This window comes from Schistosoma mansoni (genome assembly GCF_000237925.1).
Source record: "Schistosoma mansoni, WGS project CABG00000000 data, chromosome 3 unplaced supercontig 0044, strain Puerto Rico, whole genome shotgun sequence".
Classification (NCBI taxonomy): Eukaryota; Metazoa; Platyhelminthes; class Trematoda; order Strigeidida; family Schistosomatidae; genus Schistosoma; species Schistosoma mansoni.
The window spans coordinates 303,621-321,369 of NW_017386006.1; the positions used below are offsets into that span (position 1 = coordinate 303,621).

At 35.1% G+C, this 17,749-nt stretch overlaps 1 protein-coding gene across 2 annotated transcripts; it reads right to left on the reverse strand.

The window, feature by feature from the left end:
* Positions 1-8,667: 8,667 nt before the first annotated feature.
* On the reverse strand, positions 8,668-13,965 carry Smp_000310.1 (D2013.10; the record flags this gene model as incomplete). Of its 2 annotated transcripts, XM_018791414.1 has the most annotated exons (6): positions 8,668-9,252; positions 11,183-11,321; positions 11,358-11,462; positions 11,501-11,594; positions 13,256-13,384; positions 13,420-13,546. In XM_018791414.1, the coding sequence occupies 6 exons, from the start codon at positions 13,530-13,532 to the stop codon at positions 9,086-9,088; spliced, it is 747 nt and encodes a 248-aa protein (XP_018645361.1). The 2 variants fall into 2 exon arrangements, with proteins under 2 accessions (XP_018645361.1, XP_018645362.1); XM_018791413.1 differs by lacking the exons at positions 13,256-13,384; positions 13,420-13,546 and adding an exon at positions 13,787-13,965 and having other exon boundaries at positions 9,086-9,249.
* Positions 13,966-17,749: the final 3,784 nt, after the last annotated feature.

A 17,749-nucleotide genomic window follows, 5' to 3' on the forward strand; every position in this document is an offset into this window, starting at 1 on the left:
ACATCTATCAAAAAAGTACACCTAAATCCTAGTGAGACTCAAACCTAGTACCTTTCGATTTAAACATCAATACGTTATTCGCTGAAGTACTGAGCCTAGATAGCTACTTGGTTGTATAACGGGTGACGTTTATTGATAATCATAATATCTGCATTCATAATAGCTTGTGATTAAATACCAGTGCAATTCTAACTGACTATCTTCTTCTCTGTACAGTCAGCTACGTCAACATTGTCTTATGAACATTTAAATGATCTGTTTCATGATGTTTAAATTCTTAATATTCATCGATGGATCTCTTTAATATTCATTTCAAAAAAATTCAAGAATGGATAAATAGGTTAGGTAATTTTAAAATTATTTCATCAAGTTTAAACTGAATACACAGACAAGAACTTTAGGAATATTGATAGTAATCCTTAAGCATTGTCTGGACGATATGAACTCTTGACAAAGGTATCTGATATTGAAACTCAATGAAAAACATATACTTCTTAAAATTTTTGATTGAGATCATGAACCGATCGATGTTAGACCAGCAGTAAAAACCTGAAAGCACAGGACGACCGTTTCGTCCTATTGTAAGATTCCTCAGCAGTGAGTATCCACGACCTCGCTCACGAGATTCTTAAAATGCATCATGTTTATAATTTGAAATTATTTTCTTGAAGTTAATATTGTATAATCATGCTGATAAATTCATCTTTAAGAAAATGATAAAATTTAAAACTAGTTACATTTTTCTTGTGATTATACTTGTTAATTGTAATCGTTTTTATTTGGCCCTTCCCAAACCATGCTGGTAGATGTTCACTCATTCGTTGGTTAAGTTGCCTAGTAGTACGCCCGATATAGCTATCTCCACAGGAGCAGCTGAACTTATAAATGCACATAGAGGAGGCCAACTCAGGTAACTTATCCTTCGTTTGAGTAGACATCACTGGTCGACTCGAGAAAGTCAATGCAAGATAGGCTGCGTAGGAAGTCCTACTAATTACTTTTGTTAACCTATCTTTCAGAGTATCACTAGCTACATCCCCGTTGAATTGTAATTTCATGTATAAAGGTTTCTTACGAACAGTTGAAATCTCCGACTTCTTCCTTGTATCATACGTGTAATTTTCTACCTCTTTCCGTTTGTATTCTTCATTATCTATTTACTTACATACTTCTTATTACGTAATGATTTCAATGTTTTGTGATTACTATTCTAGTCTATTTGCCCACGTTTGACCTCTTATTTCTTATGTTTAACTATTAATTAGACTTTTTGTTATCGTAATTTAATATTCTTACTACTATCAGTACACCTATCTTCCCACTATCAACTTGTACTTTTAACTATTATGCTTGGTGACGTATTCTATTTCATTGTGATTATTAACTCAAATAGCCTTGATTGGTCTAACATTTTCATATAAATTGTAATTGTCTTACATTTGTCGAAAGTTAGTTTTTTTAAACAGATCACCATTTTGAATGATATTACGAATAGTAATAATTTGATGAATATTATTATAATGAACAAGAGTCTAGGTGGGGATGACCAATTTATCGTTTATTACAAAACTACCGAATATCTTGGTAAAATATGAGAACCAAACTTTCAATACGTCATTTGCAAATATTCCATCAATTGTTTTTCATATTCTCTATAATTCTTCCATTTTACAATTCCATTCTACTTCCCTTTATGTTCTCTTCAATTCAATCTTCTTTGTCTTCTGCTGACAGCCATTCAGCTTTTGGTTGGTGTTACATACTACTTATGACGACAGACATATTTGTGCATATTGTTAAGTTCCCATAATTTGTATCATGGATTAATCTTAGTCAGACTTCTATGTAAAATCGTGAATCGATAGACAGCTGTTTTGTTCTAGTATAGAACCCTTCGTCAGTGCGCATCCACAACATTACCACGGGGAATCAAACCCAGGACCTTTTGTATCCTGTATGGACTTTTAAACTGTAGACTATTTACTCGAGATCCAGTAGTGTATATTTCTAAATTCAACTAATTCGAGACATTGCTCAACCATCTTCTAATGTCTGGCGTAAATAATTATCTTCACATCAAATGTTAACCTATGCTGTCTTAGTCAAATAAAGGTACTCAAATAGGTAGAACATCCGAAAGAAAATGTAAGGTTAAAAGAATTAGCATGATGATAATTACTGGTTTTCATTAGATACACAAGGTCTTCCAAATAATATAATTGCTACTATTGTAGTGAACACAACAACGGTTGGGGACAATCGAATGTATTTAAGCAAAGATTACAGACTATCTCATTAAATTCTGATAACCAAACAATGAACAGTCAATTTGCAAATTAACAACCAATTGTTTCAATCTTCACTGTTTCTTCTCTAATTCCATTGCTCATGCATTTTCCAAACGATTGCGCTTCATTTCAGTTCTTTCTTCATCGGTCTTCTGCGAAAATACATTCTATGTCTGACCAACACCATATACTACTTATATAGATATAAGTAGACCACACCACACTATCAGTGATTTGTATGTTAGGATCACCAGACAATAACACTTGACTAGTTACTGTGAAGATTTATTATCTAACAAAAATACAAACTCTTAATACATAATTTCTGAACAACCCGGAATTATAGTTATAGAGAAATGACTGAATGATTAATTCAGATTGATCCAATAAAGAAGAATGAGGTCCCTAATAAGATTATCCAAATAATATATCTTACTTACTTACGCCTGTTACCCCTCATTGAGAAGTATAGGCTACCCACCAGAAATCATATATCATTTCAAGTTAAATTCTGACGTAGAAAATTTGTCTTTCACTTTATCAATAATTTCTAATTTACCCAACTTTCTATTATTAGCATAGTCACATTTTATTTCACATAAGCTGTGCCAATATTGTAATAATAATACTAAATTTTTAAAATGCTAATTTAAATTCACATTAGAAAAAAGAAGGTTGTTTTAATTTACTATTTTAGAGGGAAAAATTTCTTTGTCCCGGAGGGTGAAATAAATCTTGAATAAGTAAAAATAAGATAAATTTATTTAGTATTGTTTGTTTGAATCTTCCCATCGATGTGTTAGGACTGCAACTGGTCAGTCTCTAATTGGCATATGTGCATACTATGCGTATTGCCTCGATGTAGTCTTAATTCACAAACGCGCGTCCTGGATTCCACTGCTAGCCACTATCCATCTCTGCTTACCATGCTTGAAAAATAAGATAAGTTGCTACTTTTAATTGTTAAATAATAAGAGAAGCAAAGGAAAATATTTTCCGTATACTTTTGAAAATGAACAAATTATCTCTGCTAATATAAGTACTTTTACTATTGCTATACATGAATAAAGATTAAGAAGAGGACTTTGAGAAAAGAACTACAATATTGAATTTGATAGATTTTCTTAACAACTAAATCCTACTTTAACTTGTAATGAAGAGAATTACATTTATTCATGTTAACTAATAGTTCATTAGTTCAATATATATATATATATGAAGACCAGGCAGTGATTCTCTCTGAGTTTAGGTCTGTTCAGCATCGCTAACACATGACACTATACAAGATCTAGTAGTTAAAGCGTTACTGATCTGAAACTTTCGAGACTTGAAGGTGATAGGGTCGATCTTTTATTGTGTTTCAAGTTGACCTTTTAGGCCGTGTAGAACTAAAATACGAAACGGTTTTACTGTGCTTGCTAGCTTCTAACGACTTTTTTATTTAGAATAAAAACCATCTTATATATATATCAGTTAAAACCCATAATAACTCATTTAGATGTACATTTTTGTTTACTGTTCTTTTGATGAGATGTACTGAATACAGTTTTTATTGAACTAGTGAACTATTAGTTAACATGAATAAATGTAATTCTCTTCATTACAAGTTAAAGTAGGATTTGGTTGTTAAGAAAATCTATCAAATTCAATATTGTAGTTCTTTTCTCAAAGTCCTCTTCTTAATCTTTATTCATGTATAGCAATAATAAAAGTACTTATATTAGCAGAGATAATTTATTCATTTTCTTATCTTATTATATATATATATATATATATATATATATATATATATATATATATATATAAACTCCGTTCATCAGTTCCCAAATGCCCAATTGTTCATTATTTGAATATTTATTTTAGATTATGCGGGTATGCATATATAGTTGGTTTGGTCATTGCTAGCACGATTTCAGTCCGCACTGACATTTCCATTATTAGTTGCTGTGGATTCTACACATCACATATGCATAACTGATAATATAAGTCAGCAAATTGTGGATTGACCAATTATCCTATTAGTGTAGCAATTCTATCTAATCCATTGTTATGTATAAAATTCAATCAAGAACTGCTAGTCGTAGGTAAGGGAAATAATAATAACACTATTCATTGTGAGCAAACTTTTTCAGCCATTCTTAGTGTTTTTTGCTGTGTTTCTGTTCCAGTTTTAATCTCATTTATTATTAGTAGTAGTGAGAAATTAAAACTCATGTATTTATTGTAATTTCTGTGTCTTTTCCCTTTATTGCTTTTGCATTCACACGCATTAACATTGATTACTTGTTGAGTACTTATGCACTGTTATATTGTGTAATTATCAATATTGATTGAATTTCATAAAACAACTTAATCGTGTAGTTTTTGAGTAAGATGATTATTTAAAGCGATTAGTCCCTTTGATAAATTTCGATAGTGTAATAAGAAGACGAAGATTATCAGAACTATGATAAAATGATTATACTTTATAGTTAACAAGAACAGAGAAATCAACTATCCAACATCAAAGAATACAGTCCTTCATACATATAATCATTTTTTCCTAGTGTCTATATTGTCAGACTTTTCTGATAGAGTTATCAATCAAGCTAAAGTTTGACTGAAACGACTTTTTAAATGACTGATTGGATGATATATATAAGATTAAAGAAAATGAATACTTCAAACCAGTCACCTCAAACACTAATAATTTTTACACTATATTGTTCATATGAAAATGAACAGCTGACTCGTTTAGTCCACCTGATATATAAATAAATCCTATCAGATAAATCCAGATACACTACTTATAAATTTGAATCCAACTAGACGAAATGGTTTTGTAATTATAATATCGCCCTAATCTGATCAGCGACTATTACTGTTTGTAGTTAATTTTTTTTAAAAAAATCTGTTTTTGCATTCTCTTTAGGTGGATATTTTGTTTTAATTTCAATTTTCTACTTATTCCTAAGAATGTAAATATAAAATCTAATTTGGTATAGTGCTAGTTTGAATTGTCTTTCATTCTAACTAATAATGTACACAGGATAGTTATACCTTTAGATTTCTTAAAAAAGGGAACTATGTATTCAGTAGTTAAAAAAAAATACCCACAATGAAATGATTAAAAATTCTATTCTCTAAGTAAATGAAATGTTTATATATAATTAATATTATGTTAATTTATTAAGTACAATCACTGAATTGTAAACAAACAGACGTAAACAATAAATATCATCATCAGTCAGTCAGCTACAACGTAGGACCAGGCACATATATGCATCGGTCCAAGTTGTCATACCTCGTTAGCACAACAAGATGAACACCGGATTCATAGTAGTTAATTTAGCTGTGGTAATTTATAAAAGAAAGATTGTATAAAAAGATATAGTATAGGAAGGAAGAAAGTTATGAAGCAATTTTAATCTCAAGGTTTAAGGGAAGATAGAGAGTGTATACATCTACGCCATTGTGATCGATTCTGAGCCATGTCACCTAGAGTCTCCAGCCATTGGTTACGATAGTCGCGCGGACCCCAACCAAGTAGTCTGTATCTACCAACATGGCTCAGACTAGAAACTAGTGACTTCAAGCTCTGATGCCACGTTTTGGTTTAGCCGCCCCTAAATCTCTTCCAACCATCCCTAATACTAGTCAGCATAGCGCGTCGTGGTAATCGCTCTTCAGGCATACGTAACACACATCATTATCCCAAGATTAACCTATTCACAATGGTGTTTTAACATGACTTCTTAGAAAACTGATAAAAAATATCTACTTTTCTAAACAATATATATCAAATTATGTATTCTCTCAATCAACTTATTTCTATATTTGAAGATGAAGTATATGATGGGCTCTAAAACTATAAGAATTAAATCTTTACTTTAAGCTGATGCCCAAATTCAATGTATTTGATCTACTACTATCTCATTATTTATCTTTCAAATGTAATAGTTATCATTAAACTCAAAATAATGTTACGATCTAACAATGATTGGGGAAATTAATATAAAAAATCTAACGTGAAAGCTTTATCAACCAAGTTTAATCACTATATTACACTGAGATAAACTGTCACCTGGTGATCAGTGTGATCTCCAAATAGAATATAAGTTTCTGAATGTTGGTTAAGTTATAATATTCAGTAAATACATTATTAGTGTAATTCCCTACCAATTAGAGATTTATGTATTTTATTTTAGGTCAAGCATTTCGTATAAAGGTTAGTGGACACTACTAGACTATGCAAAAATCTAATACACTAGGTAGTATTCTGATCTGCGACTCAACTAATAAGCCACCTCTCCATCAGACAAGTTCTTATTTTGTAACTCATTGAGTTACATTATCGTAGCACAAGTTTAGTGAAATAAAAAAAGGATGGGATACTTTTACAATTCAGGATGAGGATTTTAAATCTCGAGCTCTCTGTATTGGTTGGTTTAGTAGTGAAGCTTTCAATGTTTTTCTAGACAATGTTATTGACACATAAGTAATTTATCAGGATTTCTCCATCATCAACTAACAGATTCTGTTGACCTGGGATTGGATTGATTGTTGGTGTCAAAAAACAACCTGTTAGCAAAATGTGGAGAAATTCAAACGTCGAGCTTCGTGTTTAACTGCGTTGATGACTCTGTCTAGAAATACACTGAAAGTCTCACAACTAGATCCATCCAAAAGGCAAAACAACTCATTGTGTACAAAGCCGGTGTATGGTAACCATAATTCCACATGTTGCAGTCCATTGCAAGTTATCATTTTCCACTATATTTTCCCTAATAAAATTAATTTCAACTCTTTGTTTATTCAAATTTAGTTGACAATCATAACAATTTATATATTACTGTATTCAACATGAATGGTCGCTTAGTGTATGCAATGCATAGTAGTATTAAACGTGCATAAGTCTATCCAATAACTGTAGATAATCAAACAACTCCAAGTTGTATGTCACCATCAAAAAGTCGAAGATAACAATTACAATCTTCATCAACAAATTCAATACACCAAAATCACTTGAATAAAAGTGCCACCAACGATTACTTAGGCAATGTAGCAAACTCATTAACTATGGTTTTTCAGTGATTATAGCCAGTAAAGATTTTTGCATTTATCGATACTTTCTTACTTTCAGATATTTCTATATGACAATAATGATAGTGTAGTGAACAGAACACGACTGGTTGGGGACAATCGAATGTATTTAAGCAAAGATTACAGACTATCTCAATAAATTCTGATTACCAAACAATGAACAGTCAATTTGCAAATTAACAACCAATTGTTTCAATCTTCACTATTTCTTCTCTTATTCCATTGCTCATGCATTTTCCAGACGTTTGCGTTTCATTTCAGTTCTTTCCTCATCGGTCTTCTGCCAAAATACATTCTATGTCTGACCCACACCATATACTACTTATATGGATATAAGTAGACCACACCACAATAGTACCGCCTATTTCTTTAATCTGTGGGTGTGTCATTCTCTTTGTATTTGTAATGATAAGCACAATAATAAGTGTTATGGTTTTCTTTCAGTATCTTACTGATTTTGATGAATGTTTTCTTGTTTAATTTAGCGACAATAACGAACAACACCTGAGGAGAGAAACTAAACTACAATACGAAATTGTTGAGTACATTTCCTTCCCGAATAATCGAAATTCTTATCACTTTATTGTTAGATATCATTTTTCCTTTGCTCATTTCTTCGTTTTGTTTATCGTCATATAAAGGTGTAACTAATCATTGTCATTTTTGTGAATTTCAGATACTTTTTAAGCTTAGTAGTGATTATTTTCATAAGGTTTTCTATAGAAAGAGAAATCTTGTTAGTCAGTAAATGTTTTGTTACAAGAGATTATTTTTCTGATTAGTACAAATTAATATTCTGGGACAACTGATAGAAATCAAATGGTTTGGGCACCCGGGCAGTATCCTGGCCCTCACACAAATCAGTGATAACTACTACTGGCCTCATTGTTATTGTGTGGCGCATATCTATTTGGTGCCCCCTTGTACCAATGTTTATGTGTCCAAGATAAAGTAATTTAAATTTGCAGTTCTTAGGCTCTCGGAAAAACCTAAACATTTCGACTTAATATGCTTTTAGTAAGACTTATCAGTCTGAAGTAAGAAATCAATGCAAGACGACTAACAGTTAGAAAACAAAACTGGAATTCGTCACAAAACCTGCAAGTTGACTAGACATTCCTTGCGTATATACATAGATCCAACAAGAAACACTTGACAACACTAGCCTTTACAGACTACAGTTTATATAAAATCACATCTGAAACGCCCTTTTTTACCATTTGTATGTTATTTGGCATTAGCTCGACAACGATTCCTAGCCTTCCAGCATCAAGTACTTCATTGAATAAAGGCAGTTTCTGTAACAGTGAATATATATCAACACAAATTAATCAACGGCACATGCACATAAATGTAATGACTGCATTTTAAACCCCAGTAAAAAAAGAAACAATTTGATAACAAGCTGTATACAGCCAATCACTGACAAATAATAGGTAATAGGAAAAATAGCGTGAATAAGAACCAAGTTTGGTGTTAATAGTTGGTAGATCACAGAAATAGAATTGAAAGCAGAAGAGAAACAACAGGATTTCGCAATATTGCTTTTATCATCACAGAATTGAACACTGTTAAAATAGATCGAAAATAATATTTTTAAACATCCACCAAATAATATGTACAATATGGTCACTTCTAGATGCTTTAGCTAATCCTGTTAGTGTGATGAACACAAAAACAATCAGCATAACAAGAATGAGAGAACATTAAGTCGATCATAAAAATGCTTCACGGAGTTGATTACGAAAGACCAAAGGTAGAAGTGATAAACCAGCTAAAATAATCAGTGTTGAAAATGAAGCTAAAGAAGTAACACCTAAATCTGTAAGTTCTTGAAGCACAGTTCCTGCTTTAATGAATACCAATGATAATGGAACTACTCCTTTAAAAAAAACAAAATGAAAGACAAGAAAGGTGTTACATGAAGTTGAAACAAATACTAGAAAACAAAAATCTAGAAATGCTGAAATATCGATGCAACATTCCATACGACAAAATATAAGAGGTGAGATTTATTTGCAATTTGGAAAAATCGTACATAAAATAGGCTGATTTATTCAATTCAACTTGTAACAATACAACCGATTACAGGTTTATTTACTCAATCATGTAAAAACCTACTGTGAGGATTATCTGGCTTCTCAGTTCCACTATCAAAGTCAAAGATTCAAATTTAATTCCGCAGTTGGAAACCGAGTATATGAACCAATGATAATAATTATACAAATTATATGAGCTTACAAGAAATTTTAGTTATACAGTAGTAAAGCAGAAAAAAATATGCAGATCAATATCTGGTTGCTTTATTCAGATTTCCCCAGCAAAAATAGGCTTGCCGTGTTGACATTAGGCGGAACTGGTTGAGTGAGGACAACCAGTGATCCCGCCCCCAAATGCCCTGGTGCGGCCGAGAGTGGGGAGAGTCCTCTCTCCCTCTCGAAATGCTCTCACATCGTCACGCGTGTATAGCCTCTGCCAGGGAGGTCCTACTCACTGCCTACTCGTGACAGGGGTGTTGTCTACGAAATTGAGAGGACGAAAGGTGAATGTCCGAAGCTTTAACCGGGTTGGTGGACACGGAGGGTCCACTTAGGGGAGTTGGAAAACCCAGATTCTAAACCAATATGTACATGGGCTCCAGTATTCTGAAGGAACAAATGGCGTATGAATCAATCGTTGGTCACCGGCTACCATGGGACTGCATCTCCTCACAATGCTCCACTGCCTTGTGGATCAGACCTTTAGGTCAAAGGCTCCGGGTGTGGTCCCCCAAGAAAACCACCTGCTTCAGGTTGGGCACCTGCGCAGTATCACAGCCCTCACACAAATCAAATGAGATTTGTGCGGCGCATATATATCTGGTGCTTCCTTGTACCAATATTTATGTGTTTAAATAAATAAGTAAACCGGTCATCCCATAATAGATATTTTAGAAAAATGAAAAAACTTTATTAATATTAGTGCTTAGTGGTTATACCATATAGTAAAAAATGGGATGCCATTGTAATACATTGGTTTTTATAGTAACTGACAGCTATTTGTATCTTTAATAAAGTGCTCATTTAGTGGAATACTAAACAGTTATTCCGAGATAATACACAGAGTGTGACATTGTGAACAGAAACCAAATGAGATGGTCGGAGTATGCTTACTCGTTTAGATATAAAATGCAAAGTGAGAAGAAATGTAAAAAGTCGTCTGAAGTCAGGCTTCGAAAAAATCATGTCACCAATTAGTGCCCCAGATAATAGATACTCATGTTACACACATATTTCTAAGATTCCAGCTCAACAGAACGACCTGTTAATAAATCGTAAGGAAATTCGGACAGCTCACTTCTTTTTTAACTGTGTTGATGATGCTGTCTAGAAATATGATGAGTTTTACAACTGTCGTTCAGCTTAGAGAAAACAACATACTCAATATACTCCTGGCACATTACTATTCTCCATTATCTTAAAATCCCATGTAATTATGATGAAATCGACTTTTTGGAGACAATGACTAGTAAATGCATGAACAATCTGAGTTACGCAGTCACTTTGAAAACTATCTACAGCATTACAAAGACGTAGGGAAAGTGACTTGGGATTATGAGTGAGTTTTCACACTAAAACTACTTCGTTTTAAGTATGAGAACAGGTTGAGAACCTTATCAAAATCAAAACGATATGAAAAAGCTGTACGAATTTCTATTTTTTAATAAGATCGTTCAGATAACTTATTAGTGTTCTTGTAAAACACCGGTATGAAAGTTTCGAAATAATCTGACAGCCGCATAAGTTTACCCACATATAATGTAAAAAGCTTACCTACAAATGTCCCAAAGAAGAAATGAACCAGTGGGATATCAATTATTGGAGAAGAAATATTCACAAGCCAATTCGGGATGAAAGGACAGATTCTCAAACAGCATATACAAAAAAACATTGCATGTCGATACCGTTGAATCTGAAACATACTAAAAGATGGATATTCCGAACTTACTGTTTGACGACATAATTCAATTTTTTCGGGGATGAAATACATCAGTACTTTGGAACCGATAAAGCCAACGAGAAGATAGCACAGCGACGCCCCAATCGCCGAACACTAAATACAACGTTATTAATAGTTTTGTGGTGGCTTACCAAAGCTACAATAATGACAGCAACTGGGAAAGGGAATAGATACCCCAGTAGAATCACGCACACCACAGAACCTGGTATCATGAATGATTGAAGGCTATGTTACAGTTAAGAGCCAATTTAAAAAATTTCATCGGGATGCATATGGTAAACAATAATATATTGGCCGTGAAAAGAAAGTTAGAGCCCCAAGAAAGTCATTATGTTGACCGACTGACAATGTGAACGATTTAGTATTTTAGTACATTAGATATGAAAGAAACATCTGCTTTGAACAACTCACCAATTAACCTTCCGAAACGGGTGTCTGCAACAAGTAATGGCGCATTAGCATTATTTGACAGAAAAGGGTCTCCATACTTAAAAGCATAAAAGTGAAGCTTTACACACATTTTGTAATCAGAATGTGACTACATGAGTACAAGCGATATTCCTAACTACTTATTCAAAGTTAGCATAAATCTCAATCATCGGAGGTCCAGTACATTTCAAACTCAGAATAAAATACTCAAGGCATTTGCCTAAGTCACTCAATTCAAATCGTGAAGTAAACTTGAAAACAATAACTGGTCATTGTCATCTATACATAATGACATTACATAAACGCTAATACAGTTATGTACACGTAATAAGAATGACAACGATCACAAAACGGTAAAATAAAACCCCAAGTAATCTAACACCAGCCATGATACTTAGGAACTTAACAGTATACACAAGGTAACATCTACACACCTGGTCTTACAAATATATAGAGTAAATATAATTTCAAGAAACCGAAAACACTATACTTTAAATGAAAGTGTTCTAGTCGAAGTCTGTCTACTTGTTGTTATTTCTCCAAAAGGGCTATACCGTTGTTGGTTTCGCCGTCTTTTAATGACTTCCTGTATTTTTCTTTGATTTCTGCAAAAATACCGTTTGTCTCGGACCGATTTCACATCACTATGTCTTTTTAAGCCCCGAAGTTTGATCAAATGAGGACCAGGACAAGTCATTGTTGTGGGAAACTAATCTGCTAATTCCAAGTACGGGATGTCATGTGTGATGACTGCAGAAGATGGTACCATAAAATTCGTACCGGCTGACCCGTTGTCTACGAAGTGTAGCAAGCCACAGAGATATCTGCGTAAAATGTTTCGTTCTACAACATTTATCTATATGAAAGCGGCTGTGGAGATGCTGAAAAGTGAACTAGAAATGACTAACGAAAAGACAAAGACTCCGGAATATATTGGTCCGTCCCAAACAGTCTACCTTATGTAATTCATAATTTGCCTTTGACTGTCAGGAGCCCAAAGACAATGTTTGAATGAGATCTAAAAACTGAAATATATGTCTGCGCTGATCGTTCGTTGATCGTGACAAAAAATGATCCCCAGAAACAAACGAACGCTGATTATATGAAGATAAGCTGATTCTCAAGGGTTCTTACATCGTTTGAACTCGAATAGTTCTCAAATCACTGTGAGTGGCTCGAAAAAGTCTCAAACAGAAATGTCTGTCTCCCATACCAGTCAGGCCTACCGAATAACGCAGAACTCACAAATCCAGACACGGAGAAAACCCTAGTGCATTTGAAACCTCGAAAACACGGCTGACGTCGGGTACATGACAGCAAAGTAAAACTGATGGGCTTTCTGGTGTTAAGGACTGGCGGACTAACCTTACGTGTTAAGGATGTTATCATTTTCCTGAAAAACACATACTAGAGCCAATAAACTTCAGCAATACACACAAGCAAAACCAAAAGGATACAATATGAAAATGGTGCTAATCAAAATCAATATTTGCCAGTAGTAATTATCCTGGTATTCTGACAGGACTAGACCGATATTTTTTAACTCGTCAACATTGTGAGGAAATTTAAAGTGTCCTCGATGTTCCCTGGCAACTAAGGTAAAGCAATAATATGCATTTACTCTGGAAGTGACGGTAACCGGCGGGTGATGTATACAAGCAATGATGCGAATCCAACAAAAGACAGGCTAACGACAAGAAATGGTCTTAGCCGTTCACTACCAACAGCCTTCATCCCACCCCGCCTTTGTAAAGGTCAACTTCAGGGACAAGTGGAAGAAACTGAAACAAACTATTCATGTTGTACAAGTGAATGTAAACGAATTGGAAGAAGCTTTTGACTAATGGACTTCTTTGTCTAGTACGAATTTCGGTCGTTGGGAAAATATTCAGCTTCCTTTTGAAATGCTTGTACAAAAATGCTCAGATCATCTCAAATGACAAAGAATTTCAAGTTTTGACTATCAGTTAGAAATAAGAGATATTTACGGTCCACTTCTTCGTGTATTCCCTCCGAACCTACGTAAGTATTCTAGGTGTCCAGGTGTGTTGAAGGTAGTGTAGATCATCAAGTGTCTACCACTGTGTCGCCTATGTTCCAAAGAACAATCTGTTGATTCAAAAAGTTCCTCGCAAAACTTGAGTTTGAGTCCACGAACCAATTCCATAGTCTTTGGAAACACTTCAGAGTATCTTCATTTTCCTGAAGTGAAAGAAGAAACAGTGTTCTTATTATATTGTAAGGTCAGTGATATGCCTCTGAGCCATAGCTAAACAATTCAGAAGGTAAATCACTGAATGTCAAACAGTTTACCGATCCTCGTTAAGGTTAGGGACAACCAAGCGCATCCATCTGTTGCACGCTATGAACTTTCTTCTGCTTACTCTTACCAATAAATTTCGACCAAAACTCCATGCTTTGCTTATGCGGTCGTCAAAGTAGCCAATATATCTGGATACGACGAAAGAGTGATACACGTTTGGCATTAATTACGAAGCGAGACTTCGACGTAGGCCAAAAATTCACATTATTCCCGTGAAACTCGAGTGGATTCTAATCATCTACACAGATCAGCTACGTTGATGATCTATGCTTTAATTACAACAGAATAAAATTTTTGAAAATCAAGTAAAAAGTTCTCCTATCAAACTGTCCAAAAGTGGGCGGTTGGTATTAAAGATATCTATGTTACACTTTACACTTGATCTTGAATCATAGGTAATCAAGACACCAAGACTTTTCTTGACCACTGAGTCTATTCAGATCCTCCTTATGTCACTAGCTTCCCTCTCAACCTTATATTGTTTGGAAAAAGCAGTTTACCGGAAGATGCAAAGTGCAGGTTATTATTAGAAATCTAAAACGGTTAACTTTATGAGGTTTGGGGGACCGGATTTTAATATCCCGTGATCGACGAAAAGGCAATAACTAAGTTTTGGCTTAAAGTAAGTATTCTAGAGGTGATCAGATTGGACCTTAGCCCCAGCCTCCTTTGAAGCTTGGACTAATGTGTATCAATTTCCAACATTTTGTGCGGCATCTTGGGATAAATTATGGGGGAGTAGCCCACGAAGGTTCTTGCCAGAAGTGAAGCCGTTTCTCTCAATATTGTGAATTGAGCGATATACTGCCCAAGTATGTTTTTGTGGTGTTACTGGTTCTCAACTACACGGTTTTTGAAGCCGAGCATATACCTACGGGAAAGATTTAAATTCATCGGGTAGCACTCAGAGAAGGTCAAAATGGTGAACGCTGAAACAATTGTTCCGTATGGCATGGCTCGGCCTTGCATGCGTGGTCATTCTGTGTGCCTTACTCCTATTCACATCACCCTACCCCTGGCCGAAATGTGTTTGTAAGAAGGGTGAACAAACATCAAATTGCCGATTGTCACGATACGACGAGTCAGGATGGACAGTGATGTGACTTTTACGTAAGATATTATAGGTTAGGCAGTCACATAACAAATTTACAATTTTGGGACCAGGTCTATTATTGTAGCAGAAAAGACAGAGCTACTAATATCGAATTAGACCATGATTCTACATCCTTGTTGAGAAGCCAGTTTCTAACACAAAAGTCCTCAACTTACATTCACTTCAGAGATTCCGTTTGAATTTCAGAGGTCGCTCTTGTTGATGAAGTTTGCAAAATGCTTGTAAATGCTGCTTTTTAGGAGCTCAGTAGCGTCTTTGCCGCTGTCGGTTAGACCGTTAAGGATTATTAGTTCCGAAGCCCCTACTTTGCTTTGGTGAAAAGGCGTCATCTGACAAAGTAAGTTTTTCGGTTTAGAGGCGAATTTGTGGTTTTATTGGACCTGGTTTTGGTACCTGTCTTCTTTTTATGACTTCGTGAGATAATCAATATTTTATCTGAATTACTTGTTGTGCTGTTGTTATTTTTTTGTCTGTAGAAGTTCCTAGCCAACATTTGCACCGGGAGATAGGCTTCTCATTTCATCTTCTGTAAAATGTCCCTCATGGTCAAATCGTAGACGTTTTATTCCTAAATTGCACACATGAAATTAACGCATCGAATATCACTATCAATTCATGCTAAGGAAGCAAGAATCAACAGGTCGCCATCTTGGAAGCATTCATCTATGAAGACACATTCCATGCTTGATGGCGCCTGGATGACTGTTCACTTAGTTTCTGAATCCTCATCCTTGGACAACACTAGTTTTTCTATCCGATTAAATTACTGAGCTTCTGAAGTCATCCTCTCTACAAATAGTTTCGAATGAAGTGTTTATTAAAAGATTAAAGCCTTCCAAAGTTTATATATATCTTAGACGAAAAGATAGTTTAGTCCTTTTGACATCAGATTTCCATAAAGGGCATCAGCAGCAAGTACCCTACAGATTAATCAATCCTAACACCTTGAAGTATTGGGTGACGACACTGAGCGTCATTCCGGTTCGTCGAGAGTGATAAGCTCTTGAGGGTACACATGACGTACCTCGAGCAGCTATGTGCATAAAGCGAAGTTCCTCATTCTACTACAGATTTCCTGTGGTTTTCAAACAGGGACATCTCAGACGTCATTGTCATGTTCACAGGAGAGAAATCAACAGTTATCGCAGTAACGATACTACATAGGATCTGTCCAATTGTTGTGACGCAAAACCGTTTCAGCAGTAAGACTGATCACTGAAAGCCAGATCAAACATGATTTAGATCTGTGAATACTTTACCGTTTCCTTTATTTCTAAATACAAAATAACCATGGTAGTCCTTTATTGAGTCTACAAAAGCTCAGGGTAACTTGAGTTAGGCCGAAACCCCTCTTGACACTATGACCTCGAAGAAAGATTAAACCGGGCTAAGCAGTAACCGAGGCTGCACTGTTGATCCCCTTCATGTCTGCCTTCCCTATGTTAGGATGGGCCGGCGCAACGGTTTGACAGACCATCTCAGCTTTAAATTGAACCAGATGACTGCATGATCATTTCTCCCTAAAGGTGGGGAAAAAGTCCTGTAACTGACATCACCGTGTTCTAAGAGAGATGAGGAGTTCTGTGGGTCATATCTGGTGAGATCTCTAATATGTTGGAATAATTCTAGTGCAGCTGCGGTTTCTTAGAAGCTTCATTTAAATGTTGTTGATGAACCTACTCCTACGTTTCTCCGGTCTATATACAGTTAATTGAAGTCACGTACTACAAGGCTTTTACCACTATTACAACAGGACTTAATGTTACTTAGGTAGAAGTTATCTACTACACACTCTGGGCTGTGGTGTAATACAACTAATCCACTATATTACCGTCTACACTTCAGCCTGAAATGCACCACTTCATATGTCCTTAAATCATGTGCCACTTTCTGGACAGCTCGTGTGGATAATGTACTTTTCGTGTACAGGATAACCTCACCTGTCCTACGGCTTAGTCTATCAACCGTACTGGACAAACAACCAATCAGCTGAACTTGACAATCAAACACTTCTGAAGTTACCTATGTTTCTGAGACAGCAATGACATCCGGGTCTTCCATATCTATAGTGTCTTGAGTCCACCCTTTTGTTTTGTAGGCTGAGAGCATTTGTGTAGCACACCTCTAATTCTATGACGAACTTCCCTTTACCACCCGGAGTGGATTGAGGATCGTTTTGCTCCAGACTTTTAGAGTGTGAAACCCCTTAAGCATAACGTTTTCCCACCGTTCCGTTGGCGCTCATTAATTTCTACCTCTGTTGATAGTCTCTCAATACAATCAATCATTCCGGATCCTGACAGCTTGGGTGAGTTTCCTTGTAATAAGTTTCTTTCTTCAGCCGGAGCATAGATAACCTTTAAGAGACGGCTTTTCTGAGTACTTTTGGAATCTGCTTTTTGTTCTATTTTATAAAGCTTACAGTCTTACTCCTGAAACTGTCTCTGGGAGTAGCTTTTTTACTAAGAACTTAATATAGCTGAGGTCGTGTTCACATCTAGCCCTTAGTTCATT